Here is a 22,639-nt window from a genome sequence, read left to right as displayed (position 1 = left end):
CACGCCCAGGGAGCGGGGAGGCTGGGATGCAGAAGAAGGTGGTCTAACTCCCTCGCTCTTTACCGTGGGAGGCAGCCTGGTGTCACAGCCATTTCACCACCAGGCGGCTGATCCAGCCTCCTCAGAAGGCAGAAACCCCTGCACAGGTGGGGCATGTCATAGACACACGCAGCCTTGCTCAGGCAGGAGTCTCTTCTGGATTCTAACTGCAGTCCCTCCAGCTGGAATGCCAACCTATTCCCTTTTGTCCCAACCTCTGACCGCTCTTCATGTAAACAAAGCTCATGAGACTCCCAGCAGCCAGACATTTAGCTTCTGCCTGGTGGTCCCTAAACCCTGGACCCCCAGCCTCATAAAGTAGCCAAGGACATTCTGTTCTTAGCCACAAGGTGGGAGTTCAGCTGGAATCAGGAGAAATGTACACTCACCCCTCCCCGCCCGCCCTCCTCGGGCTCCCATGGTGTCCCTCTGCAATCCAAGTGCAATTTCTTGCTGGCAGTTCCAAGCCAGAGTGCACTCCACCCCCAGCTCCCGCTGTTGCCAGATGACCCTCAACTGGGCTCCGTGTGAATAACACTCCGCATCTGCAGCAGCAGGGGTGGGCAGCGCTGAGGCCCGCGAGGGCCTGACCCTAGTGAGACCAGGGAAGGAAGGGCCCCTGGAAAGAAGGTAAACAGCCCCAGCAGGGCCCGAGCCAGAGTGCGCAGAGCAATGACACTAAGAGTCCCAAGCACTTCTGTGCACTTCAGTTCACTCCATCACCACCCTAAATGGGGAGGGAGGGAAAGCGAACATTCATCAGCATAGAGGGGGCCTTTGGAGCATCTCATCCAACCCTTCTCTTCGACAGAAAGGAAAACTGAAGTCCAGAAAGAAACAGGATGGGACCAGCCCCTTGTCACACAGCAAGTGGGTATTGATGAAAGGAAAAAGAATGTGGCCTGACTGAGCGCCCAGTGTCTGGGGCTGAGCAAGTCACTGCAGAGGTGTGTGAGGTACCTACAACTGCCTGCGTCCCAGGAAGCCTTGCCCTGCCCCCAGGCTCCTGCCAACATCAGTACCACCACAGGTACCTCCATAGGCTGAACCAATTGTGCCCACATGGCGCCCCTCCGGGACACATCCACACACCTGTGCACAGACATACATGTACACACGGACAGCCCCCTTCCCTCTCCAGCAGCCCTCAGAGCCTTGTCTGTCTCCAGGGACATGGTGGGGAGGAAGAAAACCTCTGAAGGATAAGGCGGTGAGAGACAGGGAGGAAGAGTGCCCAGTGCGCCAAATCAACCCAGCTGGCATCAGGGTGGAGAAGGACCCTCTCTACAGCCCACAACTCACAGGGATCCCATCCCAGTCCAGGCTATTATGCAGGCCTGATTCCAGGGTGAGGGGAAGAGGAATGAGGGAATGGAAAGGGAGCGAAAAAGCAAAGCAAAGCCAAGCGGCTTAGAGGCAGAACAGAGGTTGCCTGCAGGGAGAAACTGCCCAGGTGAACGGACTCTGAGGGTCATCCCCTGCCTCCAGCCCTGCCTGCCTGGTCCTGGGCTGCCTGACCCAGGACCAGGCAGGCAGAAGGAGATGCCACGGCAGCCCCTGGTCCTCTGAGTCCTGGGACAACAGGCACCTGGCCAGGCCTGGAGACACACACGATGCCCTTTTATGGGTTTTTCTAGGGACGTAAGTCTCAAGGTTAGAAATAGCAGGCCCTGCATCTCATCAGAAGGGGCCTCATGACTCATTTCCTCCCAGGCCTGCTTCGGCCCAGGGAGGTCGACCCTCCTCCTCCACCTAATTGCCCGACATCCCAGCTACCAACATATTTGGGTCTAAAGAAAGCTGCAGCTGGGAGCTGCGGAAGGAGGGGAGGCAGGGCTAGCAGGGCAAAGAAGGGCTGTCACTCACCACCAGCTCATGGTTGGATGGAGGAACGCAGGGGGCAGCCACCTGTGGAAGGAACAGAGAAAGGGCAGGTGAGCATCTCTCAACTCCAGAGACAGCCAGCACCTCCTGAGGTCACCCCATGCCCCCACCCCATTCTCTCACACACATTGACACCTTCTGGGTTGAGAGTTCTTCAGCAGACTATGCAGCAACATGGAAAAAAATACTCCAGCAATAATGCCTGGAAAGGGAGCGGGGGCCGCAAAAAGCAAAAATGAAATGAGCATCACAATTAAAATTCTGTGACAAATATGCAGATGCTGGAAGACTGGAGGTCACTGCACTGGCATTTCAATAACAGAGGCTTCAGGTAAGAAGAAGGGTGTTTTGTTTTGTTTTGTTTGCTTTGTGTCCTGAATTTTCTACAATAGTGTAAAATTCATTTTACATTTTTTTTTAAACTGTGATTAGGACCTTCAGAAAAGGGAGAGTCACGTCCTTGGTTCTCCCCAATGCTAAGGGATCTCACCTGAAGGTCAGAGCTGCAGAAGACTCCTACCAGCTCCGGCAGTTTCCTAGAGCATGTAGGAAATGGTTAGGCAAAGGGACCCCCAGCCCTTCCAAGAAATCGGTTAGTGCAGCTCATACATGTGGAAGGCTTGGAGAGGCAGAAGCACCCTCTATGAGTGAGCTGTGATCTTCACCAGCTTCATCATCCTCATCTTCCTCTCTGATCTGGAGAAGGAGATGGCAACTTAGACCTCCAGACAGATGGAAGAAGGGAAAGGGGGAGAGTAGAGAGGAAGAAGGCAGGGAGAAGGAGAGAGCAGAGGGGAGGGAGGGAGAGGGAGGAGGAGAGTAGAGGGGAGGGAGGGAAGGCTCCATTGCTCCCTTCCCTGAGATAACATTCCCCTGGCCAGGCCTGGCAGCTGAGCCATTACCCTGACAATTAGCAGGGGCATTTATCAGAGACTGAATGTGCTCCTTTTTTCTAGCCAGGACACGTTTTTCTTGGAGCTCAGTCCTCAACCTTGGCTCCAATTCCCGACCTGAACACCAGGCAAGGGGCCCACAGAGGGCACAGGGAGGGAGACTCTCCCTCGGGCATGGGGCTATCTGGGAACAAGCCATGGATGTCCAAAGTGGGGGTAGCTGCCTCCCCCAGGCAGTAGGCAACCCCTCCCCAACTACCAGCCTGGTGGAGTGGTAGCAGCAAAAGCCCTCAGCCCAGCCCAAGCTGGTACTGACTGGGCATAATGGGCACCCTAGCGGAGCCCTCCCTCCAGCTGACCACATGCTGTCATCCCACCAGCCCAGGGATTCCCCAGGCTTGACACACCAGCCCAGACAAGGACAGTACCTGTGGGGCAGGGTGCCCCATGCTCTGGAAGGGGCAGAGGTGGCTGGGAGTTGGCATTCCTGGGTTCTTGACACAGTCAGGCTACAACTCATTCTCCAGCAAAGAGGCCCAAGTGGAGACCTAGCAATTACTCCCCTTGCTCCACAGAATTCTAGGACTGGTGGGAGAATCACAGGGGGCCGAAAAGAGCCAGCAACAATAATATCCAGTACTACTGAATGCGTACTGGATGACAGGCATGATGATAAATGCCCTACCTCATTAATATCTTTAACTCTTTCAACAACCCAGTAAGGTGGGTACTACTGTTATTCCCCCAGCCACGGGGTGCTGGGCGTGGAAAGATTAAATTGCCCAAGGTGACACGGCTGATAGTGGCTGGGATTTGAACCCAGGCAGTCTGAGTCCCAAGATGAGATGTGAAGGGAAACTAATCACTTGTGGTCCCAATTTCAGGAGAATGAGACACAGGCGAAACAGAACTGCCCCAGAAGCCCAGGGTCCTTAATTCACACTAGCATGGGGCTGAGTGACTGTTTTAGAAGAGGCACCTGGGGGACAGAGCCCAGGGCTCAGGGAGAGGGTGCTGGGGTAACAGACTGGGAGGGAAGGTAAAGTCCCCAGAGCTGGCTGTGGCCTGCAGGGCTCTCTGCTTGTCCTGCCTACAAGATTAGGTCTCAGCTATAGGGGACACTGCTGTCCCTGCCAAGCATGGCGTCAAACCCTGCTCTGGGGACTGGAAGGTTTCAAAGTCATGGGCTAGGGCCCCAGGGTGCCTTCTCCCAACCCATTCTTTCTCCACGGGTCCCTTAGTCCTGGGGGAGGGAGTACAATTCCCAGGACAGCACCCTTGCTGTGTTCCTTTCTTCTGAGCTTGGGCTGAGCAGGAACCGCTAGCCAGGCTGAGCTGCCAGAGGACTGGCTGATGCCTGCTGCTGCCAGGGCCCCAGCCTCCAGCAGCCCCCTCTCTCACAGGAGGTGGGTTTCTGCGCTCCATTTAGAAGCTGAGGATTGGGAGAGGGAGGGAGGCGGTTCTGGCTGCATTTTGAAGCAGGAGCAGAATATACAGGTGTTCTCTGAGATGAAAAGGAAGGTCTCCCCTCTCCCGCCCAGACCCCCTCTCAGGAAGTAGACAGGAGGGGACCCAGAGATCCTGGCTGCAGGTCCCTTCCCTGGCCTCCCAAGGCAGAGGCACCTCCTAAGAACCCGGCCCTGCGGGGGAGCTGTCAATCCCCAGCCCAAGGGCCCGATGCCTGGGTGCCCCCTCGTGGCCTGCTGCCCCCCACAGCGTCCTCCCTCCTCCGCCCACAGCCACGCATTCCAGGCCCGCTGGCCAGCCAGCCCACTGACTTTGTTGTGTGTTTCAATGTTTCTTGTCTCTCTCTTTTTTTTTAAGCAGAGAAATGTTTCCTTAAAAGGCTCTCGCCTTCCCTCTGACACCCTGGCCCCTGGCCACCCTCTCAGGAGCCCGGAATGTGCCAGGGAGAGCCAGGGCCCCCTGCCACTCTATGGCCCATGCCCTATGAAGGCCACAGGTAAGGAAGCCTCCCTCTGCAGAAGAGCAGATGCTGGGGGTGGCTCTAGGGGGTCTCGGTGCCAGCCCTGCCATAGGTTCACCTCCCAGGGCTGTCAGGGCAGGATTCCAGGGCTCAGACCCAGAAAGTCAGCCTCAGGTAAGCCCCTTTCCCCCAGCGGACCTCAAGCAAACCATTTAGACATTGGGGACTGACAGGGTGTCCTGCATAATATTTTCACTCTGAGTAAAATAGCAGTAAAAGTCACCACAGCAAATAAATTCCCATCACCCTTGCCCTGTGCCAGGCACTGTTCTCAGCACTTGGCATTAATTAACTCATTTAATTCTCATAACAACGCTGAGTGCTATCATTATTATCCCCATTTTGTGGATGGGAAGACTGAGGCACATGGAGGTTGACGAGCTGGAGGGAGGCAGGATGCAAAGTCAGGGTCTGGCTCTGGAGACATGCCCTTGCCCTCTATGCTAGAAACGCACATCCACAGACTGAGCCATCCACAGCCACAGGAACAGCACTCATGGAGCAGGTGCACTACATCTACACTCAGCCCTTTGCTCACACTGACCAAAGCTTAGATACTGTACCAAGCCCTCTGCTCTCATTGGATGCTATTACCCCCACTTCACAGATGAAGATACTAAGGCACAGAAAGGTTAACAATTTGCCCAGCACTGCAGCAGAGCAGTCTGGCTCTGGAGGCCGCAAGGTGGAGCCCCGCAGGTGTGTCCATAAAGAGATAGTTCTTTCTGAATACAGCTCATCTGCTCATAACTGTTATACCAGTGTGACTATCATTACACACCTGAGTGTTTATGCTTACAAAAATCTATGTGCTATTATTGCCTATTTTATTATGTAAAATGACCTATGAAATGTTCTGTCATGTGTTTACATGTTTCTCAAGCAAACTCCCTTTTAAAAATGTAAATAAATATATTTTAAAGAATGTTTTTCCAAAATTATATTTTTGAGATTTTAACATTTGGGATGATGGCATTCAGGATTGTGTCTTTGGGGATTATGATCAGGTCCCGCTGGGAGGAGGTCATCTGCAGGTGGAATCTCGGCCCGTAGACTCCAAGCCCTGCTCTTTGCACATCAAGAGAAAACCCAGGCATCTGCCTAGCACTGCCCCTCTCACCTCACAACCCTGCAGGTGGCAGGACCAGGGCCCCAACTGGGTGACACTCCTGTCCCCAGACCCCAAGAAAGAGCCAATGTCTCAGCCTTGATTATGTAAAATCCCAAACTCCTAAACTTGCCCAGCTCTCCAAAGGTGCTCCCCACACATGCTGACACTCACTTGGCACCTGGGACTAGCGAGAACAGACTTGCCCCCAGCTTAAACGAGACCCACATACCTCTGGGAATTGAGCATTTCATATAAGACTGAGTGGAAAAGGAGTCCCCCCTCCCCGCCACCTCTTGCTAGTCTCGTTTTTTGTTTTTGTTTTTGTTTTTTACTGTGGCAAATTGCACATAACATAACATTTACTATTTTAACTATTTCTAAGTGTATTCAGTGGCATTAAATACATTCACAGTAATGTACAACCATTATCATTATCCATTTCTAGAACAATTTCATCATCCCAAACGTCCTCACACTCATTAGCCCTCATTTCCCCCTCCCCCAAGCCCCTGGTAACCTGTAATCTACTCTCTTTTTTTATGAATTTGCCTATTCTAGGCACCACCTATAAGAGGAATCATGTAATATTTTCCCTTTGATACCTGGCTTATTTTACTTAGTGTGAGAGGCTGAATTCTATCTCCTCCTTCATGTATTAAAGTCCTAACCCTCAGTAACCTCAGAAAGTGAATGTATTTGGAGGCAGGGTCTTTGAAAAGGTAACTAAGTTAAAATGAGGCCCTAATCCAATCTGAATGGTGTCCTTATAAGTGGAGGAAATGGGGACACAGAAATATACCGGGAAAGATGGTGTGAAGACGCAGGGCGAAGGCAGCATCTCCAAGCCAAGAGGAGCGGCCTCGGGGGAAACCAACCCTGCTGATACCTTGATCTCAGCCACTGGATTCCAGCCTCCAGAACCAGAAGAAAATTCATTTCCATTGTTTAAGCCACCCAGTGTATGGTATTTGTTACGGCAGCCCAAGCAGACTAGTACCCTTAGCAATATATTTTTAAAAGTCATTGCTGTTGTAGCACGTATCAGAACTCCCTTCTTTTCGAGGCTGAATACTGTTCCATTGTACAGATTACACCACCTCGTGTTTTTCCATTTCTCCATCCATGGACACTTGGGTTGCTTCTAGGGTTCTTTGCTGACACCTACCTCGCATCCCTGCCCCAAAACTTACATGGGAGGGAAGGAAATTGGGGTTTGTAGAGCACCCACTGTGTGTCTCTGAGCTGGGTGCTTCACATACCTTATTTTATGTGATCTTCTTGACAAGTTTTTCAGGTAAATGGGCTAGGGGAAGTTAAGCAATTTGCCCCAAGTGGAATAACTAGTGGTAGTCATTGTGGAGGAAGCAGACGTGTTCTTTGCTAAGATCTCTGCATGGCAGGCACCATTCGAAGCTTCTGTGCATACTCCTCACAACCACCCACAAGGCAGGTATTAACATCTACATCCTCCAGGGTCTCAGGAAGTCCTCTCAACAATCCTGCCAGACCCGAGAAGGCACCACTTCCAAAGGATGGTGTCAGGGCTGTCACCTGGGTCTGCCAGAGTCAAACACCTGCCTTGCCACACCTGTCATGCTGCCTCTACAGTGGGACGGGGCCCATGCAGTGGCAGACGTGCCAGAGCTGTGGGATCACAGAGAGAAGTCAGGGGGCCCAGGCAGGCTCCACGAAGCAGGGGCACCTGAGCCGGACATGGAAGACGCATTGCTTCTGTTCACCCACTACCCCTGAAGGCCCCGAGGGCAGGCGGCACATGGGTCATTTCCATTGAGAAGTCCCATGCCTAGCTCAGAGCCTGATGCTCACTTGGAAAGTGGATAAGGTTTTAAAAGGTGGAGACGGGGAAAGGACGTTTGTGGGAAGGAATAACATGAAAAAGGCAAGGCGGTGGGAATGTTTGGCGTGTTGAAAGAGCCACTAGAAGTCCCCTTTGGCTGGGACACAGGATGGGTGAAGGAAAGGAAGAGGGGCATTGAAGCAGGCATTGGAAGGGATGAAGGGAAGAAGGATGGCACAACTGTCTTTCTAGGCTTGACCGTGGGCAATCTTGAATACCCAGTGAAGGAGTTAAACTTTTAGCTGCTGGCACTGGGGAGTCTCTGAAGGCACTTGAGTGAGAGAGGGACCAGGCTGAAACTATGCTCCAGATAAGGATGTCCTGGAGTAGGGTCTGGGGTAGGTGAAGGGTGAGGAGTTTAAGGCAAGCAGAGATGTACGGTCACATTACTAATAACAATAAGGGGAAGGAGAAAGTGGGGGAGAAGAGGACCCTATAACCCAGAGACAAGAGGCCATCAGGCACCCTAAAACCTAGGGGCTCTCCACTCCACCCCAACAAAACACACATTTGCACTGATCCCCACCCGCAGCCTCAACCTCTCTTCCTCACCCAGAGCATGGGAGGGTGCCACCCCCCACTCTTGAAGCAGACCCTGCATGCCCACAGCTGTTCACCTCTGGGCCCTGCCCTAGAAACCTGTGGCCAGGAGGCAGGCAGCATCTGAGCCCTGGCCACTGAGGCAATACCGGAGGGGTCAAGAAAAATCCAGACGATGATCCCAGAAGGCCCCAGTCTCCATGCCCATGATGAGGAAATAGCCATCAGGAGAAACCAGCCCTGCTGATACCTTGATCTCAGCCTCTGGATGAGGTGACTCTCCTATCTGTGGACAGTCTGGCACTTCAGGGCTCACACCATGAGTCCACTGGAACTCAGGAAGGCCCCAGACAGCCCCTTCAACCTGGCAAGGCAAGCGGCGAGGCCCAGGGGAGCAGGCCAGCTGTTGGCCTGGCAGCCAGGGAGGGAGGCAGGCCTCCTTCAGAACTTGAGGATGCTCAACAGACAGTGAACTGCAGGAACGCCAAGGCCATGGAGGGAGGGCTTGGGGAAAAGGACAATGCTTGCCTTGGAAGGGCCAGAGGTCTCAAGGGTCTAAGCACTGCTCAAAGACACTGGCCTCCCAGGGTGAGCCTCAGACCCTTGGAAGGAAGGATCCTGGAGAGGAGGTGGCCGCTGCCCCGGCCCATTTCCTCCCCAGGCCTGTGCCCTCCCCGCGGGGCTGCTGGCCTTCACCGGGGCTTGCTCCAGCCTCCCTAGCCTCCCCAGCCTGCGAAGCTGTTTCCTTCCCTTATATAGAGTTCTGTGAGGACCAGGAAATGAAGCTCATCAAGTTCCTGGAGGCAAGAAGGGGCCTGTTCCCAGCGACACCAAGCCAGGGCACACATGCCCGAGCCTTAAGTGTCCCTCCAAAGACAGCGGAGACAGGGAGCGGGCACTGCCCTTTTCCCAAACCCAGCACAGGCTGGGACCCAGAACCTGGAGCAGAGAGGACACAGGGGAGTCCCAGAGGGCTGACTCGGCCCTGTCCCCAATGCCCCAGGCCCCACCCCTCCCTAAATCTTCCTGAGCCCAGCTCCTCTTGGATCACTGGCCCCATCAACCTGTCCCCAAAGCTCCAGCTGCCCACTGCTTCCTCCTCCGTTTCCTCCTCTTGTCTCAGGATCCTCCTCCCTTGCTGCACTCACTGACCCTCCCTTCCACCGCCCACTGCCAGCCTCCTTGTCCTGCAAGGCGCTTGAGATGGGCCCTCCAGACAGGTGAGCTCCTCTTCAGACAAGAACCTCACCACCTCTAACCACACCCACTAACAGAGCAGCTGCCCAGCCCCACATAAGGGCCACTCAACGACCAGACCCGAATGAGGTAGGGAAGAGCAGGTGTGCCTGGCCCTTCAGGAGACTTCGGAATGGGGAATTCAGGGCAGCTCCAGTCAGAAGGCCCTGACAATAGCAAGGGGGACTCAGGGGGACCAGCAGGCCAAGCTATGGGACCCATGGGCCTCCCACCCACTGAAGCCAGCCCCTCCAAGCCAGCCTGGAAGAAGGCACAACACCATGGCACCCAGATGGGTACACCCCAGGTGAATGCAGGGAGTCTTCTCTGAAGATTTGCCACCAGACAACCCAAGCAGGGATCTCAAGGGCCCCGGCTCAGGGTCCACACTCACCCACACCTGGAATCAGGGAAGCTGGGTGAGGTGAGGCTGCACACTAGGCCAGACTTCTTAGGAGCATGTGCTGATGAGCGGGGAGGTCAGAGGCGTGGGGTTCAGCAGAGCTGCACTGAGCACCTACTGTGTGCCAGGCCCAGGGAGCACAAGAGAGCAAGCCTAGGGGGTCAGGGTGAGAGGGTCCCCTCGACAGCCAGGACAAAAGGGTGGGACAGGCAGGACCACAGGGAAGTACCAGCAGGGGTCAGAGGACACGGAGGGGTGGGGCCTCATCAGCATCTTGAATTCATGATCCTGCCCACAATCAGCCACCTCCTGGCCTTCCTGCATGGCATTGATAACCCCTGCCACCACCCCCAGCTCCACCCACCACCCTTCCCTCAGCCCTCCACCCCACCCCCTGCCACCAAAGTTGTTCAAGCCAGAAGCCTGGATGTCTTCCTTCATTCTTTCCCCTCCCTTCTGCCAAGCCTGGGCAATTCCTCCTCCTAAATACCTCTCTGAGCCACATATACCCCTACCCTGGTCCTATAAATCATAGAGAGGGTTACAACAGCCTGCAACACTGGTCTCCCTGCCCTCAGCCTCATCCCCTCCACCCCATTCTCCACTTGGCAGCCAGGGAGCTATTTCTAAAATGCACAGCCAGCAGTGTCACTTCTCTGCCTAAAGTCCTTGCATAGCTCCCAGCTCACGGGAGAAAGTCCAAATGTCCTAATATGGCCGTCAGGCCCTTCAGGACCTGGCTACATCTTCTCCAGTCCCATTTCTCACCTCTCCACCTCAAAGCCCTGGCTCTGGCCAGAGAAAATCATGTTCAGGTCCACTCTCTTTCAGTACTGCACATGCTGAGCTAGGGGCTATCAGCCCATTTTACAGATGAGGAAATGAGGCACCGAGAGGTTGCATTCTCAGCCCAAGGTCACACAACCAGTAAATAATGGAAATTGAACCAGGTTCCGCGTGCCTGTGTCCAAGGCCTCAGTTCTGCCCAGGACTACACTACGTTGCTCAGTCAGGGGTCACAGTCAGTTTCATGGAGAACATGGCCTGTGAGGTGGGTAGGGTTGAGGGATGCCAGGGTTCAGAGAACAGAAAGAGACCAGTTGTCTGTGCGCAGGGCACACGTGGCCAAACGGAGAAAGCAGGTCAGAGAGGCAACTCATGCCACGCCGCGCATGACCTGGAGGGCCTGGCTGAGGCCAATGTCCAGGGCCCTGGAGTGGCCTCATGCCCCCGGAGCCAGTGAGAAGGCCTGGGTGAGGCGTGGGGCTGGAGCCTGAGAGTCTGGCCTGGAAAAGGCTCTGGGCTGGGCAGGGAGCAGAGGAGAGAGGTTAAGGCAGGGGCTCCCAGGAACATACGAAGTTGGAGGGGCAGGAAAGTGGGGCAGTCAGAGCTGCTGACGCACGCAGCTGGAGGACTGGGGGGAAGCCAGCCACCATGCTAGAAGAGGAGGCATGAACAGGCAGTACAGAATGTAGGTTTCAGCATTGCCTTCTCCAACAACCCAAAGAGCAGGAAAACCCCACCGCTTCTCTCCAGCCTGTTTTGAAGCAGGGAGGCTGGGGGACAGGACCAGCAGCACAGAGAACGGAGCTTCTAGGAAGTTCCTGGAAGAGCTGCTCAAGGAAAGAGCTGTGGTCTGTGGTCGTGGTTCTAGTGGAACTCGGGTGAGAGGAGGTGACAGGCACGGGGAGCGAGACCACGTGTTCACTCAACAATGCCCACTGAGTGTACTCCACACCAGGCTCCCAGCTCTGGAGACAGATGAATGAGGATGGCCCCTGCCCAGGGGGAAAACTTGTGGCCCAGTGGGGGAGACAGGCATGTAAACAGACAATTACAAAACAGCCCCTGTAATGCTATAATGGAGGTAGGAAGGGGGCTAGGATTTCACTGGGATTCAAGTCCATCTGTGTTTCCACCCAGAGGGAGGCTGCCCACCCCACCCCCTCACTTTCCACCAAGGGTTTCTGTTTCCAGATGGGAACTTGAAGGGACAAAAGTCTCTGACCTTAGCTGTGCTAGGACAGTAAGGCAGGAAGGGTGCATGGGAAAAAAAATCTAAGAGCAATGGGAAAACCCAGGGAGCCAAAGGTCTCAGACAGTGCTGAGGACCATGCCAGCTGCCACGGCGACCTGTGAGAGCAGGCTGTGGGGGGCTGAGCCAGGCCCAAAACAGAGAATTCTGGGGCTAGGGCCACATGCAAGTCCATGCAGCCATCAGAGACCCACACAGACATCAGCCCCTGTCTTCTTAAGCCAGACCATCGTCCGTTTGCCAGCCAGGACAAGGGCATACAGACCCTCCCCTTTCTACCTCTGCACAGTTACTTGCAAGCCACAGGTGTCCACCTCCCTGTTTCCTAATTTCAAGGATGCTATTGATTGTATTTAGCATCATCAACTAAATAGCAGTTTTTGAGGAGGGAGGAAAGGCTACCTGAATTGTACTCATCAATCGTAAGGTGCATTCCAATTTCAGAAACATTAAAATGTTTTTGAAAAAAAGACATCTCGGATTTGAAGAACGGCCTGAAATTTGTGATTCTTCGGGTTCCCTAAGCTGCCTGTATCGCTACCCTATGTGGTGAACAAACAGGAAATCCTTTCTGATGTCTACCTATCTCTCGTTTTAAGAATTTAAGGGCCGAGAACGGTGGCTCACATCTGTAATCCCAGCACTTTGGGAGGCCAAGGTGGGTGGATCACAAGGTCAGGAGTTCGAGATCAGCCAGGCCAATATGGTGAAACCCTTTCTCTACTAAAACTACAAAAATTAGCCGGATATGGTAGCACAGAGCTGTAGTCCCAGCCTCTTGGGAGGCTGAGGCAGGAGAATCACTTGAACCTCGGAGGCAGAGGTTGCAGTGAGCCAAGATCATGTTGTTGTACTCCAGCCTGTGTAACAGAGCGAGATTCCATCTCAAAAAAAAAAAAAAAAAAAAAAAGAAAAAAAAGAAAAGAAAAGAAAAGAATTTAAGGCTAGCCAAAAGGAAGAAGAGGGTAGAAAGCAACCCAACTACATATTATCAGGAGAAAATCCCACAACCTCAAAGCTGATCTATGGCCTTATGTTCCCTGGACCCCCCAAAGGTCATTTTATCTCATTGCCTGACTCCTGAGAGCTTTGCACTAAAGCCAAACCTGGTACCTGGGAGTAGATTCAGTTCTATGAGATTGTAACACCTTCTGTTTGCGGGTCCTCATTTCCAGATTCCTGAACACACCAAGAGGCCATGAGTTTCCAACCACACGGTAAAAGGAGGGATAGAAAAAAACTTGGACTGGGAGTCAGGCATGGGCTCATATGCCAGTTTTGCTACAGACCGGCTATTGAGACCTTATTTAACATCGCTGAGTCTCAGTTTGCCCCTCTGTAAAATGGGGATGAGATCATCTTTCCAGAGTGGCTGGAAGTACTCAATAAAGTTGATTTAGATGCCATCAGTAAAAATGTCTGGAACATAGAATAAACTTAGGAGATGTTAGTTCCCATCTATTTTAGCCTGGAGGTGATTAATGGCACTCTCTGAACCTCAGCATCCTCATTTACAGACTAGTAAATTCTATGCACCGGGCTTAGTTCTAAGCATCTCATGCATCTCAACGCATTCACCCCTGTGAAGCAGGTCCTATTCCTATCCCCATTTTACAGAAGAAGATACTGACAAACAATAGAGGGAGAAGAAGGAGCTGATTTTTAAGATCCCCGTTAAAAAAAAGTGTGAGACACTGTACAATGCAAGAAATTACCACCAAAAAAAATCCGTTTTTCCTGATCTCTGAATTCTTCCAAGCATAAGCTTCAGTTATCTGAAAATTCACTCGTGGAAAACTCCGGGTCCCTAGATGGCAGCGACAGGAGGAGGCAGTGCAATTGTTATGAACAATTAGCGCACATCAGGGGCTGGTGTTCTGGAACCCCATCTGCTCTGATGGATAAGGCTGCACCAGGAGCCCCCAGAAGCAGAACGTCCCGTGGGCAAGGCAGCCCAGCTCTCTGTTGCCTGTTGAAATCCATCTGGGGCCAAGTGGCAGGAAGCCCCCTCTCACTTCCAATTAGCAGGCAGCAGAGACTTGACGCACGGCCAGCACTGAAGGCCAGAGTAGGCCTGGCTGTCACCAGCATTGTTTGGCTCCATCTGACGCATATCCACCCCTCTGTAATGCTTCCTTGCTCCTGGGCAGACCTTAGAGATGCACGTATCTGAATCCAGGTCTAGAGGGGAAGGAAGAGGGCAAAGGGAGGGGCAACAGAAGACCTGGCTCCCTCTGGCTCGGAAAACACTGAGAGATTTTTAAATGGACAGAAGACAAAGCTGGCATCAGCTACAGACCTGGTGACCCAGACACTGTAGCCCTGCATACACACAGCTCAAAACAGCCCAAGGCACACACACAGCACACATGCCTGACCACTGCCAGACCCAGATGCAAAGTCACCCCCTGGTGCTTGGGTCCTGCCCCAAGCAGAGCCGCACAAACAGAAACACACCAGCACCACCAACACATCCACTGGCAAGGGCACTCTGCATGGCCCCAAGCACAGCTGATTCCAGGAAGCCAGAGGGGAAAGGAGCCCATGTGTATAGACTGGGGCGCAGGGAGCATAAGCTAACAGAGGTGGTGGGGGTAGAGCAGCCCAGCGCCCCTGAAGCACACCCAGACCTCTGAGCTCCTTTCAAAGTGCCCACTGCAGCCTGGGCAAGCAGTGAATTCCCCACACACTTGCCTGTCCCATCTGAGCCCCGCCCATCCTTCTGGAACAGCAGGTGAAGGGATAAGGCACACGGGCAGAAGCTGGCGGGGGAGGTGTCAGAAATGGCACAGCAGGTGCACAAACAACAGGGTGGAGTGGATAGGAGGATACACCACCTGAACATTATGGGGTGGAAGCACGGAAAGCTGGAATTTTAGGGACAGAGGTGGTGAGGAGGGGCAAAACAGAGTTTAGGACTCGGGACAACCGTATTGTTTGAACATATACAAGGAACATGTACTTCAAACAGGCTATCCCATTTAATCCTTCCAACAACAGCTTCAATGAGCAATAGCCTCTTTTTCCATATGAGGCTACTGAACCTTACGGCGGAGACATGTGTTGGCCAAGGTCACACAGCGAGGAGTGGTTGAGCTGGGACTCAAACCCACGACAGCCAGACTGCAAATTCTATACTCCTTGAGGCAAGCCAAGTCTCCTGGATGCTTAGAAGACAAGACAGAGCAGCAATGGGGTGGAGGAGGTATGACGGCCTAGATGCTGGGAGGGGCTGATCCGGAGAGGCAGAAGGGTTGAGGTATGGCACCCTGCTGGCCGGGGCCCCAGGCTCCTAAGGAGGACAGGGAGGGAGGAGCTCAGGCTACCGTGACTCAGTGGCTGGGCCTCCAGGGAGAATTTCCGGAGCCCCAGACAGCTCTGCACAGTCTAGGAGCCACCTACCCAGCGGAGACACTGAGCTCTTACTCACTTTGTTACTCACGACTGTTACTCACTTTGCCTCTGAACCCCCGCCCCCAGCACATTACTTCCTCCCACTCTGTTCCCTTTGGGTGGCCAAAGGGGACAGCAGATCTTCCCCTGTCCCCTCCCTCACTTCACTGGCTCCAATCCTGCCAAGTTTACCCCCACCTGAGTCACTGGGACAGAGACAGGAGATTCTGGCCAGCCTAACCCTGACAGCTGCTGCCCTCTGCTCTGTTCCAAGAAACCAAGCTGACTGGAGGAGTGGTCACTGGGCAAAGAACGTTCCAATCCCAGCACTGGGAGGACCTCCCCAGCATTTCAGCTGGCATTCCAGCAGATGCCTGAAGAGCCAACAGGATCCCACCTCCATGCTGGACAGCTCTGCCAAAGGACCCAAGAGTAGGAGCCTCTCTGTTCAGAAAGATCCATGGACTTGCAGAATTTCAGCACTGCTGAAAAGAGAGAACACCCCTAACTCGAACTTCTCCTTTCACAAGTAAGGAAAACAAAGTCCAAAAAGCGAAAGCAATTTGCCTAAAGTCACACAGAGCTGCCCTTCTTAAATCTAGTGCCAAGAGGGACTAGCAGGCCACCTGACAACCCTGCCACGGGTCCTTCTACGGCACTACACAGACCCCTCTCTCTGTCCCAAGTCAGGGCAGGCCCCTAAAGTTGACTATCTCTCCCTCCTGTTGCAAAGCAGCACTGAAGATGGGAGATCCGAAGGCACGGTGAGGAGAGGGAGGAAGGAGTTGCAGCCAGACAGTGATTACTGGGGAGGAATCACTTTCTAACATTGAAGGGGCATCAGACTCCAGGCCACCTACTCAGAGCCGTCTGCCCAGGAGGCGGGGAAATGGACTGCAGGCCCTCTGGAGGTTCTGGAGCTAAAGGGCCAGGCCCTCTGGCAGGAGATGATGGGAGGAATTCTTAGGGTCCCAGCTGGGAACTTGGGAGAGTCCTGGCCTCCTCTCCAATCACCTCTCCTCCCCCAGCCCCCACCCCCCACCCTGGCTCACCCCTGCTCTCCCAGGGCTCCAGCCTGGAATCCAGGCCTGACCACTGCCTCTGCTCCCACGCTCAGCTCAGCTCAGCCAGCCACAGCAGAGGCAGCCACATGTGTGGTGGTAGAGGCAGTTCGTGAGCCACTGATGAATTCCTTCTAAGCCTTCAGAGGAGCCTCATCTATCCCTGTGCTCTCCCCTCCCGCTCTGGGCAGTTGCACTCATCCCAGCCAAGAAAGAAACCCCTGCCACCAGTGCCCCCTCTCCCCCTGTACCAATAACAGTAATAACAATAACAAAAACAGCAACAACCATCATCAAGCTTTATGCCGCTGAGCCTGCGTGCCAGATCCAGTTCTGTTTGTTCCCTGCACTTCACAGATGAGCAAAGGGAAGCACTGGCCTGTCAGGTGAGTTGTTCATGGTCACACAGCCTGCAAGAGGTGGGGTCAGGGTTCACACGCAGACCATGCGGCTGCAGAGTCTGTGAACTTGACCCCCACATCACACTGCTTCATGAGACGTCGTTGCTCTAGGAAATAAATGCTGCTGAAATCCCCTCTCCTTCATCAACACACAGTCCCTGAGCATCTGGGACATGCCAGGCACCTGGCCTTTGAGACACTCAACATTCTATCTAGCTCTGGACAGGCAGACCCTCTCTGCACTCACCAGGCCACGTAGAGCCAGGCTGGGCATGGCTGCCTCCAAGCAAACAGGCTCCTCCACCCTGACTAGGGCACATGGCTGTTCATTCATTCATTCATTCAACAAACAGTGAGGGCCTACTGTGTTCCAGGTCAGATGGTAAAGGAGGCCCCCAAAAAGATCCTCTCAGTGCCTTAAAAATATGAGCTGCCTCCGGTCTACCCTCACTCCTGCCTGCTGCAGTTCATCCAACCCAGGGCTGTGTATGAAGCCTTGCCAAAGATGGCCCTGTCCTAGACTGAAAGATCTCCCAGGAAGGAGATTTCAGGGCCTCCTTGGCCTCCCCATCCAGGAGGGGAGGATGGTATGCTGGAAGGAAGCCCAGAGGGATCAGGAGATGAAGAGACTTGGGAGAGGATTTCCCAGCCCCAGGGCTGAGGAATTTGAACATAGGATTCCAGGAACCCAGGCCCTGGCTTGAGGCCTGTCCCTAGGACTCCCTGCCCACTACAGCCGCCACCGTGGCCCAAATGCCCTTCTTAAATCACAGTCTCATCATGTCTTCCCTACATAAAACCCCCTGCCACTCCCCTCTTTAACCTGACTCAGAATATCCCCACCCCTCGGGCCGCAAGCAGCCCTTCCAGGCTCTCCTCAAAGCCATCCTTTCCCACACATGCCATTTTAAGCCGCCATATACTGTGGGTTTGCTCCCTGCCAGGCCCTGGGCTGAGAACTGTACAGATAGCCTCATTTCACATCCACGCGAGCACTGTAAGTTTGGAAATACGAACCCCACTTTACAGATGCAGACACTAAGGCTCAAACCAATGTAGCAGAGCTGGGAGGGGACCCACGCTTGTTATTGCTTCTTATTCTTACCTGCACGCAACTGGGCCTCTGCATGCCTTCCTGTGGCTGAAGAAGTCTTTGCCCCTTTTCTTCCCTGCAAAACTCCTTCCCAAGCTTCAAAATCCATCTCAAACGGCACCCCTTCTCCGAAGCCTCCCCCACTCTGCCGCTCACGTGAGCTGCCTCCTGCTTGGCGTTCCCGCTGCATTTTGCAGCAACACTCTGTCTACTCCCCTAGTCCCCCGGTCTTTCCAGCCTCATGTCCAGCACCTTGCCTGGCATAGGGTGGATGCCCTCAAAGACTTTTAAAGTGAACAATCCAAAAGCCCCGTGTGCCCAGCTGGACTTGCCTGCTGCTGCACAGCCTCCACAGTGGGTCCACCACCACTGGCACTGCCCCGGGCCCAAGGAGCCGACCCCTGGGGCCGGCCCATCTCTGCCAACCCCAATCACAGTCCGAACCCCCCAGCTCATGTCCCTGGGTGGAGGCTTCTCCCCATGCAGCCCCCCTTCCTGGCTTGGCGGCCCCTCTCGTTCAACCAGCTCTGCCATTTCTGAGAGTCTCAGCCGGTGATTAGGGCCCTAATCAGCAGGACTTCCTGCCAGCGACTGCCAGAGGTGGGGGTGGGGCGGGGAGGGAAGCAAGGTCAATCCAAGGTGAAGTTCCACAGCCTTGGGACTTGGGACGGGGGGACGCCCAGTGAAGGCCTAGGGGAGATGGACTCACAGACTGCCAACCCCTGCACCTCTCCAGCCCTTCATTTACAGGTGAGGGCACTAAGGCCCAGCGAGAGAAGGGACTCAGGTGGGACTCCCCCAGAGGCGAGGGACAGAGCCAGGCCTAGACTCAGATCTGCCACTTGAGCACTGCTCTCCCACTGCCTGGACAAGATGGACCACAGGGTAGAGCCCCTCTCTTCTGCTTCCCCTGAAGCCCTCTTCCTCACCTCTACCCCCTACCCCAGCACCAAGCCCAGCACTGAACCCACAAACTGCTCACATACAGGGTGACTGGAGACCAGCTGACTGCCCAGATATGGTCAAGGTCAAGAGGCAAAGGTGAGGCCCACCTCCACATGAGCAATAGCCTAGAAATTGGGCAGAGGTGAGCTGGGGCTGAGGAAGGGAAGCAAGATAGGGCCGGGCTGAGCTCAGGAACGCTCCCCAGCTGTCATCATCATCAACCCAGGCCCATTCTTTCTCCAAAAGAGAGCTTAATGCCTTTTGCAGCTGCAACTGGGCGGGTCAGGGGCCCGGAAATGGAGTTCACCCCCGACCCAGAGCAACCCCAGCCTCCCTGGGTGGGAACCGGGTTGGGTGGAGAATACAGCTTGGCAGGACTTGAGGGCTGACCCCTGCTAATGAGGAATGTCAGGGGCACCGGAAAGCAGGGGACCCCAGAGAGGGCAGAGGCCTGGGATGGAGAGGGAGTGTGGCCAGGGGCCCTACCCTTCCACGGGTTCAAAGCTGTCAGCTTATATGGCATGCAGGAAGAGCAGACACGGTTACCCCTACCCACTACCAACAAGGGACTGAACTAAAGCTGCAACAAGAGGAATGCCAGCTAGATCTCAGGGGGACCTAGAGGGCACAAGACACAATAATTTGAAGCAGTTATTTGGGGATCCTACTTCAAAATGTAGATGCCTCGTCTATGGGTGTAGCCCATGGTCCAGGGCAGGCTTCCTTGAGGCCAGGCTAGGTCCTTGCTTGGCCTGGGAGTCTCCGGTTCTGTGACTCTCATCATGGCATGGGATGGGATCCAAGAAGGGGAGCTCCGGCTGGTTTATAATAATGCATCTTGTTTACGCTGATGGCAACATACTCAGAGTTCTCCATAAACACAGATCTGCATGGGCTCCCTGAACAGACAAGCGCTCCGGAGGGCCCCTCAGCTCCCTGCCTGCCCTCTAATCACAGAGAAAGAGAGACGGAGTGAGGGAAGAGAAGATTCTTCTCTGAGGTCTGATGCTAGGACCTCTTAAGGGAAAATAACACCAGCATCTTCTCCACTCTTTGGTCCCATAATTATCCTCATCTTAGAGATGGAATAAGACAAGAGAGAGAGAGAAGAACTCCATCACCACCACCAATAATAATAATAATAATAATAATAACTAACCTTCATTGAGCACCTATGTGCCAGATACCACCCAAAGTGCTTTAAATAAATTAACTCATTTGATCCTCATAACTACACCTTGAAACAGGTACTATTATCCCATTTGACAGTGAGGAAACTGAGGCTCACAGAGGTTCAGTCCCTTGCTGAGACCACACAGCTAGTAAACTGGGTCAGCATGAGTTGAGCCCCAGCAGTCTGGCACCAGACTCACATTCTCTCCCTCAAGACGGACCTCTCAGTCCAAGTCTAACAAATCCTCACCAGGCTCTGTCAAACCCTCACCCCTCTGCCCTCCATTAGTCGGTCATCTGTGTTGAGCAGCACTCTGCCAAGCACAGCAAGGATCACCAGAGAGGTCAGAGGTACAGGCCTGCCCTCAAGGAGCTTGCGATCCAGCCAGAAGACAGGTGAGCAAACAGAAATTTGCAAGGATCACGGAACACTGTGGGGTCCCGTGTTCTCTGCAGGAGGTCTAGGAAGGTCCTTGGGGGAAATGGACCCAGGTCTGGGGCCCCATAGTGGCCAAAATTCCATCCAGTCACTCCTGTGATTCCTCATCCCCATCAGCTCCCCAGGCCCCCACCCTGCTGGGCCAGTCCCTCCTGCCTCCCACACCCAGGGCTGAGCTACAGGCTTCCAGCCCTAAAAAGGCAGGGACTGCAGAAGCCAGACTAGCCCTGGAGGAGGCAGCCCCACGGACTGGCTCAGGCCCACCCACCACCCTTCCAACACGGGCCCCAGCTCCACAGACACAAGCCTCTCCCCTCCAGGGAAGGTGAGATGGGGCAGGTAGGAAGACAGCAAGGCCACCAACCTGGGTAGAGGCTGCACTGGAGCTCTCTAGCCTCCAGCAACCTCCAGGATGGAAAAGAGCTCCAGGTCACTGGAGGGAAGGAAGGAGGGAAGAGCTGGTGTGACCTTGCATAATAGAAGTGGCACCAGGGGATGTGGGCACAGCCTACCAGGCTGGCCACCCTGCCACCCCACCCCCTTGTTCCAGCTCACTTACGCCCATACCTCTGCATGCCTAATAGCCCTAGAAAGCTAAGAGCCATCTGGCCAGGAGCTACTAAGCCAGGGGCCATTGGCAGTTAGTAATGAGGACAAAGTCTAGGCCAGTCTTCCCAAACCCCAGTCTCCGAAAATGACCCTCTCCCTCCATCCACTTCTAATTTGCTTTTTTTGGAGGCCAGTAACTGGAAGGGCTTTCCTGCCTGTCTCCCTCTGTCCCCCACCTCCAAACACATCCCTCAACTGGGTCTCAGTTTCCTGAGGCTTTTGGCTCCAGAAATAAGTCAAGAAACCAGAACCACTGGCAGCTGAGAGCCTCTGCCTGTCACCCTAGCTCCCACCCTGGCGCTCCAGGCTCATGGTACATGCAGGCCTCCCGTTCCTTCCCTGCACACCCCTCCCTCCATCACTGAGTCTCTTTCAAACCCCAGGAAAGAGTGTCATAATTAAGCAGCCTCGTATAGTCCCTGGCTGGAGAACAGGGATTGAAGTTAGACATTGGAAAGGACTTCCCTCTCAGACGAAGCCAAGACTGGGAGGGGGCTCCCCTGGTCAGAGGCAGCGGTTGAGTTGGGTGGTCACAATCTCCTATTGTGTCACCCTCTCTGGTCAGGAGAAAAGGGGGCACAGGCATCCACAGAGGGGCCATGGAGGAGGCTGGCTGGCATAGGAAAGATGGAGTCCAGGGTGGGTTTCAAGCCCACCCGGAAGCACTCACGGGCACTTGCATCATGGGAAGCCCAAACCTGTTTGGTTTGGGGAAAGCTTTGTCCCCAGCCCCCTCTGGTTCTCCTCTCCCTGCCTACCTCAGGGCAAACAGGTTTGGAAAGGCTGGTGAGAGGTGACTCCTCCTCCCCGGCTCGCCCTCCTGAGAGGCCCTTGAGAGCAACTGCCTGGCCTCGCCTTACACCCCTCACCCCATGCCAGTTACACAAACCACTTGAAGCTGCCCAGACAACCCTGCATTGTTTACAAAGGTGGAAACTGAGGCTTGAATGAGACCCACGCCTGAGTTTTTTCTGCATCTCAGATCTTGGCACTGCCCTCGGCCTACCATCTCCAGGCTGGCTAGGGAGGCCTGTTTTGGGGAGACCAAACTGGGCAGGGATCAAGAGGCTCAATATCCTATCACCCATCCTCTGGCTCTCGCACGCCGGCCCTAAAGGCGCTCAACAGGGACCATCGGCTCTAACTGCAGGGGTTGGGGATGAGGCCTGTGGTGCTTGCTGTCACCCCCACTCCACATTGTGACACAGCCCACCCCAGGCAAGGGGAAGAGTGGGCCAAGAGGAATAGGAAGAACCTCAGAACCTTTGCAGGAAGCAGCTGGGGGTGGGTCTGGTGGGCAGTTGAGCCACGGGCATGAGGGAGGGGCATAGTTGCCAGGGCACAGCGTCAGGCTCTCGGTTCCTTACACATTGGCAGGAAGGAGGGGGCTCCTGGAGTGGTCTGTGTCCACACCCTAGGCCAGAGGACACAGCTTCCTGATTGCCCATTCTGGTGTCAGAGAATTCCCCAACTCCAAGAATCCCAGGCCCTCAGCATCCCAAGAGACCATCCAGGTCATCGCCTCTAACCACATCCCAG

General features: G+C 54.3%; 1 protein-coding gene across 15 annotated transcripts in view; it reads right to left on the bottom strand.

Annotated features, from left to right (window-relative positions):
- TNS1 (tensin 1) overlaps nt 1–22,639 on the bottom strand; it is a 204,574-nt gene that overhangs the window by 117,922 nt on the left and 64,013 nt on the right. For 14 of the 15 annotated variants that reach the window (XM_032278268.1, XM_032278266.1, XM_032278265.1 and 11 more), the window contains one exon: nt 1,906–1,947. In XM_032278268.1, coding sequence (XP_032134159.1) covers nt 1,906–1,947 — 42 coding nt within the window. Of the gene's footprint in view, nt 1–1,905; nt 1,948–17,946; nt 20,610–22,639 lie in introns of those variants that run through there. The other variant, XM_032278274.1, reaches the window with a different exon arrangement.

The sequence above is a fragment of the Sapajus apella genome, unplaced genomic scaffold (assembly GCF_009761245.1).
Source record: "Sapajus apella isolate SASKATOON/1434 unplaced genomic scaffold, GSC_monkey_1.0 scaffold10, whole genome shotgun sequence".
In the NCBI taxonomy this organism is placed as follows: domain Eukaryota; kingdom Metazoa; phylum Chordata; class Mammalia; order Primates; family Cebidae; genus Sapajus; species Sapajus apella.
The sequence above is the reverse complement of the archived record's forward strand: the minus strand, read 5'-3'. Positions and strand labels throughout refer to the sequence as shown.